The 22,385-nt window shown below is 37.2% G+C and overlaps 1 protein-coding gene across 2 annotated transcripts in view; it reads right to left on the bottom strand.

Moving 5' to 3' along the window:
• Positions 1–22,385, bottom strand: part of PLXDC2 (plexin domain containing 2) — a 489,244-nt gene that overhangs the window by 59,742 nt on the left and 407,117 nt on the right. For both annotated transcript variants that reach the window (XM_047740347.1, XM_047740346.1), the window contains one exon: positions 445–605. In XM_047740347.1, coding sequence (XP_047596303.1) covers positions 445–605 — 161 coding nt within the window. The remainder of the gene's footprint in view (positions 1–444; positions 606–22,385) is intronic.

The following is a 22,385-nucleotide window of genomic DNA, read 5'->3' on the forward strand; positions in this document are numbered from 1 at the left end:
TTTGTAGTGAAAGCTCTATTTTTCCTAAATGGTTGACAGCACGTCCACCATATTGTATTATGAATCCAGCCAATACTCAATTCGTATTTACTGATCAATACATCCAAGCCAAGTCCTGCAGCCTCCAGTACCTGCTGAATTTCTTCCTATGATCAGCTGAATAGCTGGTCTAACAGGACAAAAACATTATAGTTTCTATTTTTCTTCAGATCTGCGAAAGGCAAGATAGCTTAGCTTATTTCTTTAAAAGCTCCTGAGATAAGGGAACTTATCACATGGAAGCAATCTATCAATATGCTTGTGTGTGCACACATGTGTGAAACCTGTCTGTTCGCGACGGCAAAATGCAGAAGTCAGGTGCTGCATATTAAATACAGGTGGTGTTTGCAAATACACAGAGTTCATCCACCAGCTTGGATTTCATGTGTCATGCCCAACACTTACCTCAATAAAGAAAATGCTGGCTGCTGACGTTGGATGGTGATACATATAGACGGTCACGAGAATGGCTGCTACTATAATGAGGACCAGGATGAGAATTCCAACAATGAGGCCAGCATGAAGGGTGCCCCCTTTCTTCTCGGCTGCGCTGTCATCTGTAGAAGCTGAAAGAACAACATAGAACGTTCATGTGTGTGCTTTCACGTTTGCATTTTCATTAGAGGAGGTGTTTATAGTTCCAATAAAATACCATTAGAACTTTTTCTTTTACTTTCTGTACAACTCTTCCTTTCCGTGACACCAGTTTTAGAAGTCTGATGCTCTTTATTTGGGCAATGAAAAATCCATGCTATTCATGATTAAAAATACATTTATAGTTGTGTTTTAATTTATAGTGCAATAAACAAAATTAATAGCCTTTATTCTAAAAGTACTGTGGAAAATCTAAAACTCTAATTGACTATATAATAAATTTAACTTTGATTTTTCTCATTAAACCACTGCCACTTTTACCTATGGAAAAATTGATTACTGTTTGAAAGTTCCTCTCTCATCTTTTTCTGGAAATTTTATATTGCAGAGTTTAACGCTTCTTTTGATGGGCTAGAAAGTCTGTGCATTTTCAGAAAGTCTGTGCATGAGTTCAAAAGCTAATTTTCAAAATCTTTTTTAAACTGAAATACTCTTTAAAAGAGTAACAGATGGACACTAAATGACCCTCAGATAGTTTTATCACCATCTCAAGAGAACACACAGAATATCAAAATATTCCACTATGCCACAAACCAATATCATTTGGTCTGACTTTTACTGAGATGTTTTCCACTGTAACACTCATTTTCACAGAATCAGAAAAAAGAAATTAAATTTCTAAAGTAATAATTACCAACCCAAAGTCAGTCAACCAAATAAAGCTAATCTCTAAAGTCTTCTCTTGTTCTAAAATTCTGCAATCTTTGATGACTACTCAGGCATTTAAAGATCTTAAATTATATGTAGCAGGTAACTGTTTATGTGCATACTATGACTGATTATTTTGAACCATTAGAAAAATTGCTTAACATTCATAAAAGTTCTACAGCAGTAGATTCCTAGTCTTTTTTTTTAAGATTTTTTAATTTATTATTTATTTGACAGACAGAGATCACAAGTAGGCAGAGAGGCAGGCATAGAGAGAGGAGGAAGCGGGCTCCCTGCTCTCTGCTGAGCAGAGAGCCTGATGCGGGGCTTGATCCCAGCATCCTGGGATCATGACCTGAGCCGAAGGCAGAGGATTTAACCCACTGAGTCACCCAGGCGCCCCTAGATTCCTAATCTTTTCATTACAAATTTGCATCTTTGTTTTAAACATTATTTTTGTCTATTGAACCTCATTTAATAAGCACTGATTTATTTCTCTTATTTTAGATTTTTTGCTAATAAAAAGCAAACATGACTCCCTCTTAGAATGTGTGGTCAATGTGAAGTAACAGAATTCCAGATAAAGCAAAGAAACATGACTTCCCTGTTCTTCCTGTCCACCCTTTAAATTTTTGTTGTTATTGTTTGTTTATTATCTGCTTGAGACCCATGGTAGGTGTTTGGTAATTCTTCTCCAAATCTAATAAAGCTCAATATCCTAAAGCTTTCCCTTATATAACTAAAATTCATTGTTGAAAGAAAATACAATTTAAACAGTAAATCATTATATAAAAATTCACTCACAGAGAGGATTTTGGGAGGAAGGAAGAGTATAAGTATCAGGGATCTGTCTCCCTTTGTAGACAATAAGTCCACTGGCAGAATGTGTCTGATGACTATCTTGGCACTCTGGACTCTTATCAAAGTCTTGCAACTTTCAGGAGAAAGGCTTGGACTGCAAATTATGGTTAATTTCAATTTCAGCTCTTAGCACAGTAGTGGCTACCCATCCTCCACCCCTCAGTCATGTGGCAGGCAGCTGCACATGTGTTCCTGAAGTAGCATACAGGAACTAGGGCAGGCAAAAAGCACCCTGTCCTCCAGAGATCAGGGATCTGTGTTCTGACCACTGATTGGTGCTTCTCATCACAGAGGCACAAAGATGTAGCCATTGGTTTCTTGTACTTTCCTCCATTGTTGCAAACCCTTCCCCCTCTGGCTGAAGTAATTTCCAAGAGATTTAGAGAGCCAGGGCTCTTTTCACCCTCCTCCACTTCATTTTTCTCTTTTTCCACTTTTGGGAGCTAGACAGTAAAGACTAGGACATTCAAAAACAACTGCATGTATGGGGGAAAATTAGACAGTGAGGGCACATGCTTAGGAAGTAGCTCAGAAAAGACCTGATTACACCTCAGGCTGATCCTCAGCTAGAGACAGTCTGCAACAACAATAACAACATATAAGACAATCAACAATAAACAAAAATAATGTCAAAAAGCGGCAAGCTATGGGGAAGGGGAAGGGGAGAATCTGATTTCCAGAGTTACCACATTATTAGATTCAAATGTCCAGTTTTTAGCAAAAATTCACAAAACATGCAAGGAAACAAGAAAGTATGGTTCATTCAAAGCAAAAAAAAAAAAAAAATCAACAGAAATCATTCCTGAAAAACAACTGACAGCAGTATAATAGAGCTTAAAATAATTGTCTTGAAGATGCTCAAAGAACCAAAAGAAGATGGGGAGAGAGTCAAGAAAACAATGTGTGAACAAAATGAAATATCAACACAGAGATAGAAACCTGAAAAAAGCAGAAAGAAATTCTGGAGCTGAACATATACAGTAACTGTAATGAAAAATTCACCAGAGGGATTCAAAGGCAGAATTGAGCAGGTAGAACAAAGAACCAGTGGACTTGGAAGACAGGACAGTGGAAATCATGGACTTTGAGGGACAGAAAGGAAAAGAGCTGAAGGGCCATCAAGTAGATCAACATGCACATTGCAGGAGTCCAGAAAGGAGGGACAGAGAGGGGGCAGAGAGAATATTTTAAGAAATAACGCCCCCAAACTTCCCAGATTCGATAAAAGACATGAATATAAACACCCAATAAGCTCAAGGAACTCCAGTAAGATGAACTCAAAAAGACCCACACCGAGATTCATTATGACCAAAGTTTTGAAAATCAAAGTCAAAGAGAGAATCCCTAAGATAACAAAAAAGAAAAGAGTGAGGAAAGAGCAAGATGGTGGAGGAGTAGGAGACCGAAATATCATCAGGTCCCAGGAGTTCAGCTCAATAGTTATCAAACCATTTTGAACATCTACAAACTCAATAGGAGACAGAAAAAAAAAAAAGCAGCAATTCTAGGATCAGAAAAGCAACCACTTTCTGGAAGGTAGGACATGCGGAAAAGTGAATCTGAGACGATAGGCGGGAAGAGAGACTGCGGAGGGAGAGGCCTGCTCCCAGCAAGTAAGAGAGCACTGGAGCACAAAATTGGAACTTTTAGAAGTCAGCTCCACTGAGGGAAGTTGCTCCCAAGGCTTAGCGGGTGGTAGAGCCCTCCCAGGGACAGTGTGGTCTCAGGACCTTAAGGAACACAAAAAGACCAGGGGTGCCTGCGTGTGGCAGAGCTGCCATGTATCAGAGCAGAGAAGCCAGCTGCAGAGACAGAGCTGAGCAGGGGGCTCTCAGCTCTGGGTTACCTTAAACCATGATCCAAGGCACAGTCAGGCCACTGCTCTTCCAGCAGGGACCCCACAAGTGGCAAATCCGGACACACTCCCCTGCCTACTTTCCTCCTCCGGGAGGAGTGGCACGGGAGTGCACTGCAGGAATCTGCTGGGTTTGGAGACTCCAAATGGGGCCATGTGACAGAGATATAAACGCTTGGTCACAGGCCTGATGAGCTCAGAGCACAGCCAGAGACCAGGGAGATGGGAGGGATTGACTGCTTTTCTCTGAGGGTGCATTAAGAAATGGGGCCCTGGGCGCCTGGGTGGCTCAGTGGGTTAGGCCACTGCCTTCGGCTCAGGTCATGGTCTCAGAGTCCTGGGATCGAGTCCCGCATTGGGCTCTCTGCTCAGCGGGGAGCCTGCTTCCTCCTGTCTCTCTGCCTGCCTCTCTGCCTGCTTGTGATCTCTCTCTGTCAAATAAATAAATAAAATCTTTAAAAAAAAAAAAAAGAAAAGAAATGGGGCGCTGAGCAGTTGGCTCTTACGGGGCTGGAGATTGGGAGGCCGCCATTTTTATTCTTCTCCTCCAAAGCAGTATGAAAAATATTCAGGAAACAAAAGCTCCCAAGAGTTAACCTGCACAGATTACTTAGCCTGGTCCCTGACAACGGTGGAGCAATTCCGCCTCAGGCAAAGACATGTGAGAATCACTGCAACAGGCCCTTCCCCTCAGAAGATCAGCAAGAATATCCAGCCAAGACCAAGTTCATGGATCAATGAGAATTATGGAACTCCAGAGCTAGGGGAAAGCAACGCATAGAATTCATGGCTTTTTTTCCCCATGATCCTTTAGTCTTTCAAAAGTAAATTTTTTTGAATTTTATTTTTTTCTTAATCTATTTTTAAACATTTTTCCTCTTTCCTATTTTAATGATTTTTAAACTATTTTTTCTTATCAATACCTTTTTAAATATCTTTTAAAATTTTTATAGTTATAGTCACATTTTATCCCTTCACTGTATTTAACCTTATTTTTTTGTATACATATAGGGGTTTTTTTTCTTTAAAATTTGGGGATACAATTTCTTCTAACAGATCAAAATATACCCTAAATCTAGCATGTAGCTTTAGTCTAGTCTCCAGTCTGATCACATTCTTTCCTCTTCCAAACAACTTCTTATCTTTTCAATTCCTTTTTGAGAATCTTCTATAATTTTCATCTTTACAGTCATATTCCATCCCTTCATCATGCTTACCATTATTTTTTGTATATATATGTTTTTCCTTCTTTAAAATTTGGGAGGTAGTTTCCTCTAACAGACGAAAATACATGCAAAATCAAGTGTGTGGTTCTGTTCTATTCACCAGACACACACACACACACACGCACACACACATACACACACACGCACACACACATACACACACACACAAAATATTAATATATATATTTTTCTTTTTCCCCCCCTTTTCTCCCCCAGGTTTTGGGTCTCTTCTGATTTGATTAGTGTTTATTTTTCTGGGGTCATTGCTACCCTTTTAGTATTTGTTCTCTCATTCATCTATTTTTATCTGGATAAATTGACAAGGTAGAAAAACCACAACCAAAAAAAAAAAAAAGAGTAAGAAGCAGTACCGATGGCTAGGGCTCTAATCAATATGGACATTAGTAACATGTCAGAACTAGAGTTCAGAATGATGATTATCAAGGTGCTAGCTGGGCTCAAAAAAGCATGGAATACAATAATAGTAGGGGATTTTAACACTCCCCTTACTGAAATGGACAGAACATCTTAGCAAATCAATAAGGAAATAAGGCTTTAAATGACATACTGGATCAGATGGACATCACAGATACATTTAGAACATTCTACCCCCAAACAACAGAATACACATTCTTCTCTAGTGCCCACAGAACATTCTCAACCTGGGTCACAAATCAGGTCTCAACTGGTACCAAAAGACTGGGGATCATTCCCTGCATATTTTCAGACCACAATGCTCTGAAGCTAGAATTCAGTCACAAGAGGAAAGCTAGAAAGAACTCAAATACATGGAGGCTAAAGAGCATCCTACTAAAGAATAAATGGCTCAACCAGGAAATTAAAGAAGAATTTAAAAGATTTATGGAAACAAATGAAAATGAAACACAACTATTCAAAATCTTTGGGACACAGCAAAGGCGGTCCTGAGAGGAAAGTATATAGCGATACAATCCTTGCTCAAGAAATAAGAAAGGTCTCAAGTACACAGCCTAACCTTATACCTAAAGGAGCTGGAGAAAGAACAGCAAAGAAAGCCTAAACCCAGCAGGAGAAGAGAAATCATAAAGATCAGAGCAGAAATCAATGAAATAGAAACCAAAAGAATAGCAGAACAAATAAACAAAACTAGGAGCTGGTTCTTGGAAAGAATTTATAAGATTGATAAGCCTCTGGCCAGACTTATCAAAAAGAAAAGAGAAAGGACGCAAATAAATAAAATCATGAACTAAAGAGGAGAGATCACAACCAATACCAAAGAAATACAAACAATTATAAGAACATATTATGAGCAACTATACGCCAGCAAATTTGAAAATCTGGAAGAAATGGATGCATTCCTAGAGACCTATAAAATACCAGAGCTGAACCAGGAAGAAATAAAAAACCTGAACAGACCCGCAACCAGTAAGGAGATTGAAGCAGTTATCAAAAGTCTTCCAAGTTCAGTCACCTCCCATAATGGAAAGGACTGATGTTGCCTTCCATCTCGCAGTTTCCTTTGGCATGATAAATACTTAGCTTTACTAGCTGTAAGCATTGCCAAATAATTTAACACTACACAATCTGAACACAGCACAAAGATTAAGGCAAAAAATGCAGCAAAACAAAACCAGTCGTATTAAAATTAACTTGATGTCAGTCTCAAGGCCAATGATGTCTCTGTCAGTAAATGCTTGGTGTACCAGAATTCAGGATGAGTCCGAGGTCTGCACATACCCCAACAGAAAATTTTAAGGGACAGGACTTTAGCAAAACAAAGTCAAGATCAGGTATCATGACTGTTGATAAAATAGGCACTATCAGAGGGTGAATAGCTCAGGGCCACATGAATTCCCAGAGGAATTCTACCAAACATTTAAAGAAAAATTAATACCTATTCTCCTGAAACTGTTCCAAAAAATAGAAATGGAAGGAAAACTTCCAAACTCTTTTTATGAGGCCAGCATTACCATGATCCCAAAACCAAACAAAGACCCCATCAAAAAGGAGAATTACAGATCAATATCCCTGATGAACACGGTTGCAAAAATTCTCACTGAAATACTAGCTAATAGGATCCAACAGTACATTAAAAGGACTATTCACCATGACAATGTGGGATTTATTCCTGGGCTGCAAGGTTGGTTCAACACTCGCAAATCAATCAATGTGACATAATACATTAATAATAGAAAAAACAAGAACTGTACGATACTCTTAATAGATGTTGAAAAAGCGTTTGACAAAGTACAGCATCCTTTCCCGATCAAACTCTTCATAGTGTAGGCATAGAGGGTACATACCTCTGTATCACCAAAACCGTCTATGAAAAACCCACAGTGAATATCATTCTCAATGGGAAAAAACTGAGAGCTTTTCCCCTAAGGTCAGGAACACAGCAGGGATATCCACTATCACCACTGCTATTCGACATAGTACTAGATATCCTAGCCTCAGCAATCAGACAACAAAAGAAATAAAATGCATCCGAATCCACAAAGAAGTCAAACTCTCACTCTTTGCAGATGATATGATACTTTATATGGAAAACCCAAAAGACCACTTCAAAAGTGCTAAAATTCATACAGGAATTCAGTAACGTATCAGAATATAAAATCAATGCACAGAAATCAGCTGCATTTGTATACACCAACAGCAAGACAGAAAAGAAAAATTAAGGAGTTGATCCCATTTACAACTGCACCCAAAACCATAAGATACCTAGGAATAAACCTAACCAAAGAGGCAAAGAATCTGTACTCGAAAACTATAAAGTACTCATGAAAGAAATTGAGGAAGACACAAAGAAATGGAAAAATGTTCCATGCTCCTGGATTGGAAGAACAAATATTGTGAAAATGTCTATGCTAACTAATGCAATTTACACATTTAATACAATCTCTATCAAAATACCATCAATGTTTTTCAAAGAAATGGAACAAATAATCCTAAAATTTATATGAAACCAGAAAAGACCCCAGAGAGCCAGAGGAATGTTGAAAAAAAAAAAGCCAAAGTTGATGGCATCATAATTCCAGACTTCAAGCTCTATTACAAAGCTGTAATTAATCAAGGCAGTATGGTACTGGCACAAAAACAGACACATAGATCAATGGAAGATAATAGAGAGCCCAGAAATGGACTCTCAACTCTATGGTCAACTAATCTTCAACAAAGCAGGAAAGAATGTCCAACAGAAAAAAGACAGCCTCTTCAACAAATGGTGTTGGGATAATGGAACAGTCACATGAGAAGAATGAAACTGGATCATTTCCTTATACCACACACAAAAATAGACTCAAAATGGATGAAAGAACTCAATGTGAGACAGGAATCCATCAAAATCCCTAAGGAGAACACAGGCAGCAACCTCCATCAGAGAAAGACAATTATCATATGATCTTTCTGATATGAGTAATTTGAGAGGCAGGGGGTGGGATCGTGGGGGGGAGGGAGGGAAAAAATGAAACAAGCTGGGACCAGGAGGGAGACAAAACATAAGAGACTCTTAATCTCAGAAAACAAACTGAGGGTTGTCAGGGCGAGGCGGGTAGGGATGGGGTAGTTGGGTTATGGACACTGGGGAGGGTATGTGCTATGGTGTGTGCTGTGAAATGTGTCAGACTGATGATTCACAGACCTGGTCCAAATAATACATTACCCTTGGTCCAAATAATACATTATATGTTAATTTAAAAAAAGTTAAAAAAAAAAAAGAAAATAGCAATAATACAGACAACAGGCAAGGAATATTCATTCACTCATTTATTTAAGAGAGAACAAGAGAGTGGAGTGCTGGTAAGAGGGAGAGAGAGAATCTCAGGCAGACTCCACACCGAGCATGGAGCCTGATGCAGGGCTTGATCTCACTACCCTGTGAGATCTGATCTGAGCCAAAATCAAGAGTTGAACATTTTACTAACTGAGCCACATAGGCGTCCCTGTTTATTTATTATAGAGAGAGCAAAAGAGCCAATGAGTTTGATCATTCCCTACAAAAAAAAAATCAACTAAACACAAAAGAAGACAGTAATGCTGGAGGCACATAGAAACAAGTAGCAAAAATGATGGAAATAAGCCCCTCCTTACCAGTAATTATTTTACATTTTAATGGATTAAAGACTCCAATCAAAAAACACAGATTGTCAGAAAGAATAAAAACACATGATCCAACTCTACACAGTCTATACAATACTAACTTCAGATCCAAAGACACAAATGGATTGAAAGTGCAAGCATGAAAAATGATATTCCATACAACTAGTAACTAAATGTCAGCAGAGGTAACTATACTAATGTCAGACTAGTAGATTTTCAATTCAAAAACTTATGAGACAAAGGACATCATGTATTAACAAAAAGTTTCAATACAATAAGAAGATATAATAATTACAAACATTTATCTAGCTAATGACAAACCACCAAAAAACATAAAGCAAAAACTGATGAATCAATGGGAGAAACAGACATTTCTATAATAATAGTGGGAAATTTCAATATCCACTTTCAATATTGGAAAGAACTGGACAGAAGATAAGTAAAGAAAGAGGATTTACCAAAATAAACCAACCAGCTCAAACAGACATATACAGAACACTCTACCCAATGACAACATACACATTCTTCTCAAATGCGCATGTAAGACCTTTTAGGGTAGACCATATGTTCGGTCACAAATTAAGTGTCAACAGGTGTAAAAAATAGATATCATACAAACAAGTTTCTCCATCCACAGTGGGATGGAGTTAAGAAATCAGTAACAGAAATAAAACTGGAAATTCACAAATTTGTGGAAATTAAGCAACAAACTTGACCAACCAATGTATTGTCATGAAATCACAAGGGAAATTAGATATGAATGAAAACAAAAACACAAAAACCAAAACTGAGGGGCTACCACAAAAGCAGGGAATTTATAGCCATTAATATTCACGTTAAAAACAAGAAAGATCTTGAATCAACAACCTAACTTTACAAGTTAAGAAACTAGAAGGAAAAGAACAAATTAAACCTGAAATTAGCAGAAGGAAGAAAATAATCAAGATGAGAGCAGAGAGAAGAAAATAAAGAATAAAAAAATAATAGAGAAAATTAATGAAATTGGTTCTTTGAAAAAACAAAATGGGGACTCACACACTAGCAGTCTAGCCTCAGAATCTGAACCCTGAGCCTCTGATCACTAATCCCACAGCTGATAGTAAACTGTATTTACTGCTATTTCTCCTTACTTCATGTTATCAATTCTGGCAAAGAATTCTAAAACATCTTTGGTAATTTCAAATGAAGAAAAATTAACTTAAATATGGTTGAAGGATTAACATTGTGCCTTCAAGAGGGTAGGGGCTGTGTCTGATCTGTCACTTCTGTGAGACTATGTCTACCTTCATATGCACTGAAAATCCATGTTTGTAAGAAGGAAAGGAGGGAGAGAGGAGGAAGAAAAAAAAGAAAAATAAAGCTGTTGAAAGTGGGTTACAGCTCTTGGAATGGCCACTTCTCCAATAAAAATCAAATAAAGTTTATAGCAGATTACTTTATCTGGTCTTCAGTTACCTTTTCTCTACAATGTAGTCAGTAACAGTAACTCTCCCAGAGAAGTGCTGTGAGAATTACCACTGAACACATATAAAATACTTGGGAAAGTAAGCACTTAATTAATGTAGCCATTGTATTAATATTATTACTTCTAATATGAGGCAGGTTGAGGCAAATGATGGTATCCAATTCATGATAGCACATAAACTATGTTTTTGCCCTTAAGATTTGTTACTTTTTAAAGTTTGGCTTTATTCTTAAGTATGCTTATATCATTGTACTTTGTGCACTTGGCTTTTTTTTTTTTCTTATTTTTAAGAGTGTGATACATTATTGTCATGGGAAAATGGGATTACTTTAAAATGTTGCTTTGGAGAGAAAGTGGCAAAAAAAAAAAATCTACTTGGGTCAAGAGGGGAAGCCTTGAATTTTTCTTCAAATCCTATGTGTAATTCCATCCATCTATCCTCCCATCCCTCTCCTCATCTATCCATCCCTCCCACCCTCAGATCCATCCATCTAAACAGCATCTGGTTCTGTCTCTAGGACGAGTAGTCTTTTATAGGCAGCATGTCAAGTTTCAGCCTCACTGAGGCTGTGTGTGTGTGTGTGTGTGTACGTGTGTGTGCAAATTGGGAGGAGAAGAACAAGAAGACACTTTTGAGTTAGCCTCAGGCTGCCACTTCCCACGTGAACCAGAACCTGTTGAGGAAGCAGCAGGCAAAAAGTGGTCCTTCCCAGGGAGAAACAAAAGAGCCAGAAACATGTTTTATTCAGTAAGAGCTCCGGTCAGTAAAATTATCCCTGACTTGTAGGATGTAAATTGCCAATCTTTAGAACATAAAATCATAACCGGATTTAAACCTTGGAAGCCTCACTCACTGCCTTCATTTAGGCATATATGTTTACTTTCTCACTTATTACTTATTTATATTTTCAATAGTGGCTTAGTTATACTATCTCCTTTCTAAAACAGTACTTTGCAGTGTGGGTGTGGATGTGAAGACACCATTTCATGTCTAATGAAGTCTGTACAGAGTCTAGTTTGTTGCTAGTCAAATAAGTATTTAATGACATTTCTGGATGATGATTTTAAGAAAATAACCAATCTTCATAGATTCAGAATAGTGCTAACCAGGAGACAGACTAAATATTGAGGGATCTATGACTGTGCATATGACTTTACTCTGTGCTGTAATTAGGGCAGACCATTTAAGGAAAAATACAACAAATTCAATTCCAAAATATTACAGAGGGATCCTTGTGTCCCAAGCGAGTGCTATTTCCAAATGCTTCAAATGGTCATCTGGATGGAGTGGCCAAAATTACACAAATATTTCTGGAGAGCTTATTTTTCCATTTTCATATTACTTAAGCAAGTTTTCTGCATCTCTACTCTAGCTGCTTTCTCTACTAACAAGTATTATGATGGCATATAAAAGGTTGTTGAATCTGGAGATGAAGTGATTGCTCTATTGATGTGCTTTAATTTTAAACTCTTTCACTATTTGTTTGCAGGTTGGTATCGTTGCCCCATTAAATGGTACAGGGTTTGCACACTCACGGCTACCTGCAAACAGAATTCGGGAGATCACCCGTGTTAAAAATGATGACCACCTCAAACACAAAATCAGAATTTAAAAAGTGTAAACAAGTGCTAGTGATTTCCATCATTGAAATTAAGTTCATTCACCTTGAGGGTGGACAGCTCCAACTGATTTCAATCCTTCAGAAAAGACTGTGAACAAAAACGTCAATTTTGGAAACAGTCATTCATTCCTGTGGTTCGACTGATTGTTCTTAGAGATGGGCATACAGAATTGGGTCAGAAAAACTTAAGCCTATTTCCGGCACAAACTTAAGGTCATGAGAGTCCATGAGGAGTTGGGGGAGATATTCCAAAAGATGACGAGTAAACTAGTCCGAAGACTCAGACTCTTACTCTTGTCTTAGAAGTATCTTATGCTCTCTCATTCATGTCCAAAAGTGACCAAAGTCAAACAACTATCTTCAAGCACATACAGTATTGTGCACAGGACAATTCAAATCTTTAGCTTTTTTTTTTTTTTAACCTTACATAGTGTGTTCAAATGAGAGGAATTAATGTTGAATGACAGTAAGATACCTTAAAACGGAGTCTCAAAGCCCCCAAAAGGAGGTAAGTAGATATGAGAAAAGCCTATCAAATCAAGGCCATTTTTTTGGCTACTCTGTTGAAGATACATTTTTTTTTAAAGATTTTATTTATTTATTTGACAGAGAGAAATCACAAGTAAGCAGAGAGGCAGGCAGAGAGAGAGGAGGAAGCAGGCTCCCTGCTGAGCAGAAAGCCCGATGTGGGGCTCGAACCCAGGACCTGGGATCATGACCTGAGCCAAAGGCAGCGGCTTAACCCACTGAGCCACCCAGGTGCCCCTGTTGAAGATACATTTTAAAACATAAATGAAACACAGAAAATCAATAGTATCAATGAGAATATACTCTCCTCTGATCCACTGAATGACCCACAAGTTCCTAGCTTTTTAGTACTTTATAAAATGCAAATCAATATTTAGACATAGAAAAGGCTAGGAGAATTGTCAAATATATCTAAGCAATCTGCTATTTTGGGGTAAGTTTTAGCTACCATGATAGTAAAGACAACAGACTTTTAAAAGTTATTTTAAATACATATTAAAAATACTCTAGACCTCAGGCAAATGTGTTTCATTTGCTGCACTCCAAGAAAGTTTATGACCTATTGATAAGAGGAAAAATTAAAGAAATAAGGACATAGAAGATAAGAGGAAAGAGGGGGAACAATTTGACAGGTTGTTTCTTCAAAGTATCATGTTTGATTTTAAACCTCTACATCTCCTTGCTCTTTCTAAGACCAGTATTCTTATCAGGATTTATATCAGAAAATCAGGTGATACTGATATTTGGTGTTTAGAAGTATAGTTCTTCAATATGTTAAAAAGATTTTAATACATTGCTAAAGTGATCTGTACCCACTATTAAATCTTGCCAGTAATTAAAGTTCAGAAATAAAGTAAAACTAAAATAGAAATACTCCTCATCTGAAATTTTATTCACTTTAGAACTAACTCTTCTCTTGGCTTTAAAATGAAACACTACAGCCCATAAATTCCACAATGTATTAATATCCTTTGGGGGCCCAAGAGGCTCATGGGTTGGACAAAGTCTTGCACTAATCTGTACAAAATTCATAAATCTTATACACATGATGTCAAAATGTTCCTTTTTAAAGCTTCAGAATGAAGTTAAACTATGAGTGCTTACAGTGTTAGTGTTCCATTCTCGGATTAAAAACACACACAGACACACGACTTTCCCTGTGGAATATTATCTAATCCATTTATAACCTAAAGCATGTAATGGAAGAAAATCAAGTGATAACATTTTTAGTTAAATTGACTTTCCTTTGGAAGTTTCCCTTGTAACTGATCTCATCTTGTCACTCATCTATTTTCCCCTTAGCGCTTTTAAATTTTTACATGCGTGATCATGACCTTGACTTCATTCTGAGTTGCTTCTGGTATTTCTGTTTTTTTGATGCTTGCCAATCTGTCAATATTTCAGTTATTAAGGGTCCCTCGGAACTATCATACAAGCTATACCTAATCCACAATACGTGTCACTGTGACAATACATTCATAATTCACATTATGACATCTCCATAGGAAAGATTAGGGTAAGTACTGTGAAAAGATATTAAAATGGGTGCACAAAGCCCTGCTAAGTACATTATGTGTGGTGGGAACAATATCTGGCAGGGACAGCTGGCCCAGCTTCTCTCTTGCAGCCTGGGCTACAACAGGGCAGCTGTGAAATTCCGTTCAGGGAAACACAGAGAACATTCTGGGCTAAAAGAGCTTAGGGGATGACAATTTTTTTTAACAATATTCCGTTACCTTTTATCTTAGAAAAATGAAGCTAAATAAGATTTCTGTGAAATCAGATTTAAAAAATGCTTGATTCCATCAAAATGAGGGATTTTGGCTAGCAGTCACCACCCCAGCCGCTTCTAGCTTCATTATGTGATTGGTGCTTCAGTGTAGGCGCATGTGTGAGCATCTAAAAAGAGGGGATTGACTGTGCTTACAGCAGGCATAAGACCCAAAGTAGATCTTTGGAACAATCCATTATCATTTTTCACTTCTTATGTGTATGTACTATTTTTTTTTAAGATTTGAGAGAGAGAGAGAAAGGAGGGGGGGGAGAGGAGGGGGGGAGGGAGAATCTCAAGCAAACTCCCCACTGAGCACAGAGCCCGATGTGGGGCTTGATCTCACAAACCTGAGCCAAAATCAAGAATCAGATGCCTAACCCAGAGAGCCACATAGGTGCCCTGTGTATGTACTACTTTTTATAGTCTACACACACATTTAATATTTTCAGCAACCGAGATCTTTATTAAGACCTAACTTTAAAACTTTTCTTAACATTAGCTTTCTATATATAAAGCTGTCCTTGTATACAGTTGACTTCTCCACCTAAAAATATATTTAAAATTTATTTTTGAAAAATAAGATGTCTCTACTTCTATAAAATAATAGAAGGAAAAGTGATCTTAGCACCTAAATTGCCCAGCCAAATATTAAACTACAGAGTTTCACAGAAATAGTTTGCTCTTTTAATTTCAGGCCAAGTCCTTGGAATGGTTAAGAAATCAGGGTTTTAAAGCACAGAAAAAAAGGTAGAGTTTTCTTAATGAATATATTCACAGTGAATATGGAATACCAAATATAAGGTTGATGATAGTACTTTTAAGATTGGGAGTTCAGAATAGAGTGACTCCTCAAACCATTTAATCCCACCCATTCCAGAATGAAGTCACTTATGTTGACAGGTCATTTATACACAAACATACACAAATTTATACATTATATATTTATACACAAATCATAATGAATTTCTACTTCCCTACCAAATGTACCAGGTTTTCTTAACATGGAGGAAGAACCATCTTTACCTTGCTCCTGTCAGTGGGTAAAGGCAGAGGTATATCCAAACCACTTAGCTAATATAGACCCTTAGTATTTCCACTCTTTGTAATCATGGCATCACTGCTGGGTCATTAGCAGGTGTTCTTAAAATTATTCAAGGAGATTGGATCCATTCTCTCACTGCAGCTGAAGTGCATGAACTTAAGGGCACCTCTCTCATAAACAGTTTTTCCAGTGGAGAGATCAAGCTCTATTTCACACTGTATACCCACCATTAGGAAAACAGGCCAGTGAGGCCCTTTAAGTGTTCACCCCCAGACCATAGCAGGAGCTGGACCACGGGACATGCAAGATAGAACCTGCAGCCATTATTTGAAAAACAAAAAGCCCAGCTGCTGAGGTGCAGTAAACTATTGAAATAAAATCAACCTTGCAGTGATTATCCGTATGCAACTTCTTTTGAAAAGTGCTGAATATTAAATCCATATTATTAAATCAACCCCAAGTTCTTTGACATTTGAATTTATGCTCAATATTAATGAAAACCTTTGGATTTCCTAAGAAAGCATGGCTTAATTTAGTTGCCAAAGATACCATTTTGGTCTCTGTGTATGCCTTACAATTAAAACCTTAGTCCTTCATGTTCTCAACAACCATACGACCCTTTTGTTATTTATTGTGGTTTGATATATACTGTCCTCTGGGAGGGCAAATGGGCAGGACGACATGCATGTGCTATGCTTCATACAGAGAGAGAATCAGAAACTCAGGAAAAAAAAATGATTTGGGTCTGGAATTTCATTTTGTGTTACCAGATCGAATAAAGAGTGCCAAAGGTAGGAAGGTGTCAAAGGTAGGAAGAAAAAATTAAAACAACTGAGAACCAGTTTTGCAGAATATTTATAGTTCACTGCTTTGCATTGATATGGACAAAACTTAGCTCAGATAACATCCCTAGCAAGGACAGAATCAGGTCACTTGCTTGAGAAGAGAGAAACTGTGTTTATCATAATTGCCTGCCCTGAGGTCCTAGAATATCAAGTTTCCTGAAATACAAAGTTCCAAGGGTTGAATGTGGGATAGAACATGGTCAGTCTGGAAGGTGAGTCTCTCATCTTTTCCACCAAATAAGCTTTGTAAAATGGCCCCACAAGTCGTATGTGATACTCCCATGAGTCTTACGATTGCAAGGACCTTGGTCTCAAAGTGTTGAGGGTCCAGGAACCATCATGCTCATTGTGATGTTGATGTAGCAGTTGGTTCTGTTTGCTGAGATGCTGGATATCTTTAACTAGGGGGAAATGGCAGACAAATAGCTATTTTGCTGACTGCAGCATTTGGAACAATCCTCCCTGCAGGACAGGATGGCATTGGGAAGCACAGCACATGCTCTGACACCAGATCATTGGCGGTAAAGCCCAGCTGCATTCTTTACCAACCATGGGACCCTAGACAGATTACAGAAATCCCAGGGCTTCCATTGCCTTGGGTGTAAAATGGGATTACAACAGTACTTTCTTCATAGGGTGCAGTAAAAATTCAATGAGCTAACATACAAAACCCTTAGAAAAGTGCCTGGTATACAGAAACAGCCCAATCTTCAGTAGATAATTTTATCATTATTAGCAACTACATGGGAAGGCTCCAAGAATAATTTAAAGCAAAATATGAATCACATAATCAGAAGTGTTAAATTTTACATCTACTAATTTGAGAAGCTGGTTTGCTAAGGATATGCATTTTCCTTTCTTTAGTTGAGAATTCCAAGAGGCTTGGAAGAATTTATTCATGGGGTTTTTCAAAAAACTCTATCTAGTTTATGAGAAACTTGTTAAAATTTCTCCCTTTTCTTTTAAAGGAGATAAAACTTGCAGCCTAGAAAATCACAGATCTTATGTGTACAATATAACACATTTTAAAAATTTCCATGTCCCCTGAATTTTCCGTTTCTCTTTTCCAGTCAATTCTAACCACACCCCACCCCACTCCACCCCATGATGGGCAGCCACTAAACTGATTTCTTTTATAGTGGATTGATTGCGCCCGTATTGAATTTCACAAACTGAATCACACTGTTTGTACTCTGTAGTGCCTGGCTCTTTTTGCCTAACATGATATTTTAAAAATGTATCTGTGTAATTGCATATATTACTGGTTGGTTTTTTATTTGTGCTGAATAATAATCCACTGTATGAATATACTCAATTTGTTTATTTTTCTATTGACAAACATGTGAACTGTTTTCAGTTATTGGCAATGATGAATAAAGTTTCTATAAATATTCTTGTGAATACTTTTGCGGATATGTTTTCTCTTGGATAAATATATAGAAGTGGAATTTCTGGATCAAAAGTAAGATATATGATTAGTTTTATAGAATTGTTACTTTTCCAAAGGGATTGTACTATAGCACACTCTGATTAGCAATGTAACAGATTTCTGGTGCACCAAAGCCTCACCAGTCTTAGTGTTTTGTCTTTTTAGTTTTAGATATTGTCATAGGTGTATAATGGTATTGAGGCTCTTGCTTTTTTAAAGTCAATCTGATAATCTATGCTTTTAATTGGAGTGTGTATTCTCTTTACTTTTAGTATAATTATTGGTAAAGCTGGGATTTTTCTCCCTATTTTTCTTCTTTGTGTCCATCCATTATGTGATCCATTTTCCTCCTCTCTTGTCTTCTTCAGCCTAAACAAATATTTCTTAAAATTCCATTTAAATTTAGCTCTAACTTTTTTGTACTTTTTCTTTAGTGATTGTTGAACTTAATGTTAACATATATTAAGGTCACTTATGGTTGAAATTCTATATAATTTTGTAATTGAAATAATAACATTTGGTCACAGAAATTTGTAGCAATATTATGAATTGATGTTAAATAAGGACTTCTGTCTTTACTATTCACTATACATTTAAAATCTTGCACGGTATTACTTGAGCATGCAGAATAAAACTAAGGTGAAAATTAGTCTTAATGGAATAGCAAGTCATTGAAAATCTACCTGTTGAAAAAGATTAAACTAAATTTACCATCTAATGGATTAAACTACTTTCTTTAATCATTATGTCTTTTTAAAAATGGCATATCTTTTCTCTCCATCTTTCTTTTTCCCTTCCTCCCTTCCTTCTCCTGTCTTTTTTCCTTTCTCCCTTTCTGTCCTCCTTCCTTCACTCCTTCTTCCCTCCCTCCCTCCTTCCCTTCCTTCTTTCTTCAATTAGATCAGCATATTACATGATATATAAGTACTGGCAATGGAAACACACATGAAAAAATTAGTATTTAAGTCACAAAACTTAAGAAGAGTTGCCAAACTTTGTGGGCCCCAAATACACTTTGCCATGCCCTTTACACATTAATAGGAGGCCTCTTGTTCCATTCTCCTTGGAAATGTTTCATGGGTTCTCTCAGCTCCTAGACACCACACTCTGACCTCTCACACTTATTCTCCCCTTATTACTTTGTCTCCTACTACACTGAGAAAGCAGGATGCTCAGATGAAATTCCTTCCTTCTCCCTCCCACCTATTTCTTCTCCTCCTGTCCCTACTTGCCAATATGAAAACACTATTGGTCATCTTTTAATTCCTTTCTTTATATCTTCTTTGTACTCAACATCGATAACATGCAAATAGGCTCCTAAAATAAAACAACATCATTAGCAACAGAAATCACTACTTTCCTTTTCACTGAACTTCTTGAAAAAGGAGCCTGTCCCTGTTGACTTCAATTTCCTTTTTGCCCATGGACTTCTCAGATTCTTTCTGGGAACTGGGCTACTGTACATTGTAGAACTGTCTGACAAATGTTAAATATTACCTAAATTAATGGTCATTTTTTCTTTCTTTTCTTTCTTTCTTTTTCTCTCTTTCTCTTTCTTTTTCTTTTTCTTTTTTTCCCCCTTAGCCAGTCTATAGCATTGACATTGACATTTTTCACCACTTCCTCCTTGAAATGTTTTTCTCTTTGGTTTTTGTGATAGCAAACTCTACTGGTTTTCTTGCTATCTCTTTAACTCTCTTTGCAGTTTTCTAAACAAACCTTTGTGTTCTCCATTTAGTTCTGTGCTATTCTCATTTTTATACCTTCTTTCTGTGATCTCATTTACTCTCATAATTTCAACTGTCATTTCTACGCTGATGATGCCTACATTTATATCTTTTGCTTGTATTTCTCAAGTGAATTTTAAATTTGAATAGAAAAATGCTCACTGGACATCTTTATTTGGATGGTCCACAGATACTTCAAAGCCAGTGAGGTTAAATTAAGTGCATTGCCTACCCTCAAAACTTGTCCTCTTCTGGTAACCTCTATTAAACACAATCATCACCCATTTAGATAACTAAGCTGAAGTCCTGGGAGCCACCTTGGTCACTTTCTACCTCATAAATCACACATCCAATCAGATATTAGTTATGTAGCTTCACTTCATTAAAAAGTGTTTCTCATGTCTGGTTTCTCTTCTTTATTCCTACTGTCAGCCACTACTCTGGCTTCTCAGCATTTCTTTTGTGGATTGCTAGTACAATCTCCTAAGTAGTTTTGTTGGCCTCAGGTTTACTCCTTTCCCTCTGTTCCCCACAATCGTTCAAGCATGACCTACTAAACATGTGAAGCTTTGCATGGCATTCCCCTGTCTAAATGATGTCAATGGCTCCCAATGTCTTTGTGTAAATTTAATAAACTCCCTTGCCTGGTATAAAAGGCTATGAGTGCTAAAGCCCCTACTTACCTCCCAACCTCACCATCTACCACCACCCGTGTACATCTTTACCCTAGCCAAATAAAATATGATCACTCTTTAGTTACCCAAATAGATCTTGATGTCTCATGCTATTCAGCTTCTGTCTTTGCTGGTCCCTCTGCTGAAATGTCATTCTTCTGTTCCTTTTCTGCATAAATCCTTCATATACTTCAAAACTTGGATCAAGTATCTCTTCTGAGAATCTTTCTCATTATTTCAGTTTTATTCAGATGACTTTTCTCTGCCTTCATAGTTTTTCCCGAGTCTATCATTGTACTTTTCACACCACATTTAATCATTGGTTAATTTCTTTATGTCATCCCACTAGTACACTTGCTTCTTTATGGCGGGTACCAGACCTCATTTACCTTTGTATCTTCATCATTTACTAATGCACTAGCAATGTAAGAAATGTTCCCTGAATAAATGAAATCAAATCGAATCAAATGAACATAAAAGATAATTTTCTGGTGACATATATATTATTTTAGCAGCACAAGGCAATTTACTATGATCACTAGATATGTCATACTAAAAAAATAATTATAACTTTACACATGCTTGCCCCAGGAAGAGTAACAAAAAATATTGGGGGGGGGGATACTGCTGCTGAGGACTCTCATAAATCACAGGTTCCAAAATGTAATGATATATGGGAGTTTATTTCTTCTAACAGGCGATTCCCAACACCAGGTGTCTAACAGAAAGAGGGCAGATAGATAAAAGAGATGAGCACAGAAAAGAAGGGAGGTATCAGTCAGGGAAAATATATAGGAAGACATTTTGCCAACGGCAAATGGAAAATATATCTAGAGGTACCTCCTAAAACCTCTTGAAAGTCATGGATGTGTATTTCCTGAGATGTTCTGCTACATCATTTCATTCTACATCCTATCATCAGCACAAACTCTGTAATTCCTACCAACCAACATAAAGGGGGTAAAGTATATTCCAAAGTGATTTCTTTTTCTTTTCCTATACTGGATAGTGATTTTTTAAACTATTAAATGCAATTTTTGTAGGTCAAATTTGGTAAAAAAAAAAAATAAGCAATTTCATATGGCTCAACAAAATACAGAAAGTGTAATGGTCTTTACTAAAATAATTTTGCAATAACTAAAATGGTCTAATTTTCTATTAATGACATAACAGACATATGCTTTAGGGTCCCCTATCTCTGCTGCACAAGATGTGTTCTCTCTAGGGAGACAGAGGTAATTTGTTGTTGTCATCAATGAAAACGTTGTTTTATGGGAGTCATGACGTATAGGTGAGGACCAATGCATGGATTCAGAGTAAGATATGTCACTCTTATTTTGGGGACTGTGGCATAAATAAATCAAGAATTCACTCAACTCCTGATATTCAAAGTGCTGTCTGTGAACTGATGGTGTCAGCATAGTCTGAGAGCTTGTTGGAAAAGCAATGCTAAGGTTTGGGTTCTACCCTAAAATGACTCTAGCAAAAAATGCATTTTACAAAACTCCCTCTTCACCCAGTAATTCTGATGCAACTTAATATTTATGAGGCATTGCATCAGACCACTTGCTCACAACTCAGCTTTACATGGGATTCCCGGAGGGGTTAAAACACGTGGATGCCTGAGTCCCAGCTCCAGAGGCTCAGATTTAATCGGTGGGAAGAACAGTCTGACCACTGGGGTTTTTATAAGCTGGAATAATAACATTAGATGAGAATAACCAGATGATTCTAATGCACAGAAAAAGTTAAGAACCACTACTCTGGATGAAATTTTAGGAGAGAAATTCTTAATCCTAGGGGATATTCAAAATCACATTCTGTAGCATAAGACATTTTCACGTCATGGCACACATATACTTAGAATAGAGTTAGTGCTACCATGATAAGTAGCCAAACAAAGCAAAGGATAAAACTGA

The sequence above is a fragment of the Lutra lutra genome, chromosome 8 (assembly GCF_902655055.1).
Source record: "Lutra lutra chromosome 8, mLutLut1.2, whole genome shotgun sequence".
Classification (NCBI taxonomy): Eukaryota; Metazoa; Chordata; class Mammalia; order Carnivora; family Mustelidae; genus Lutra; species Lutra lutra.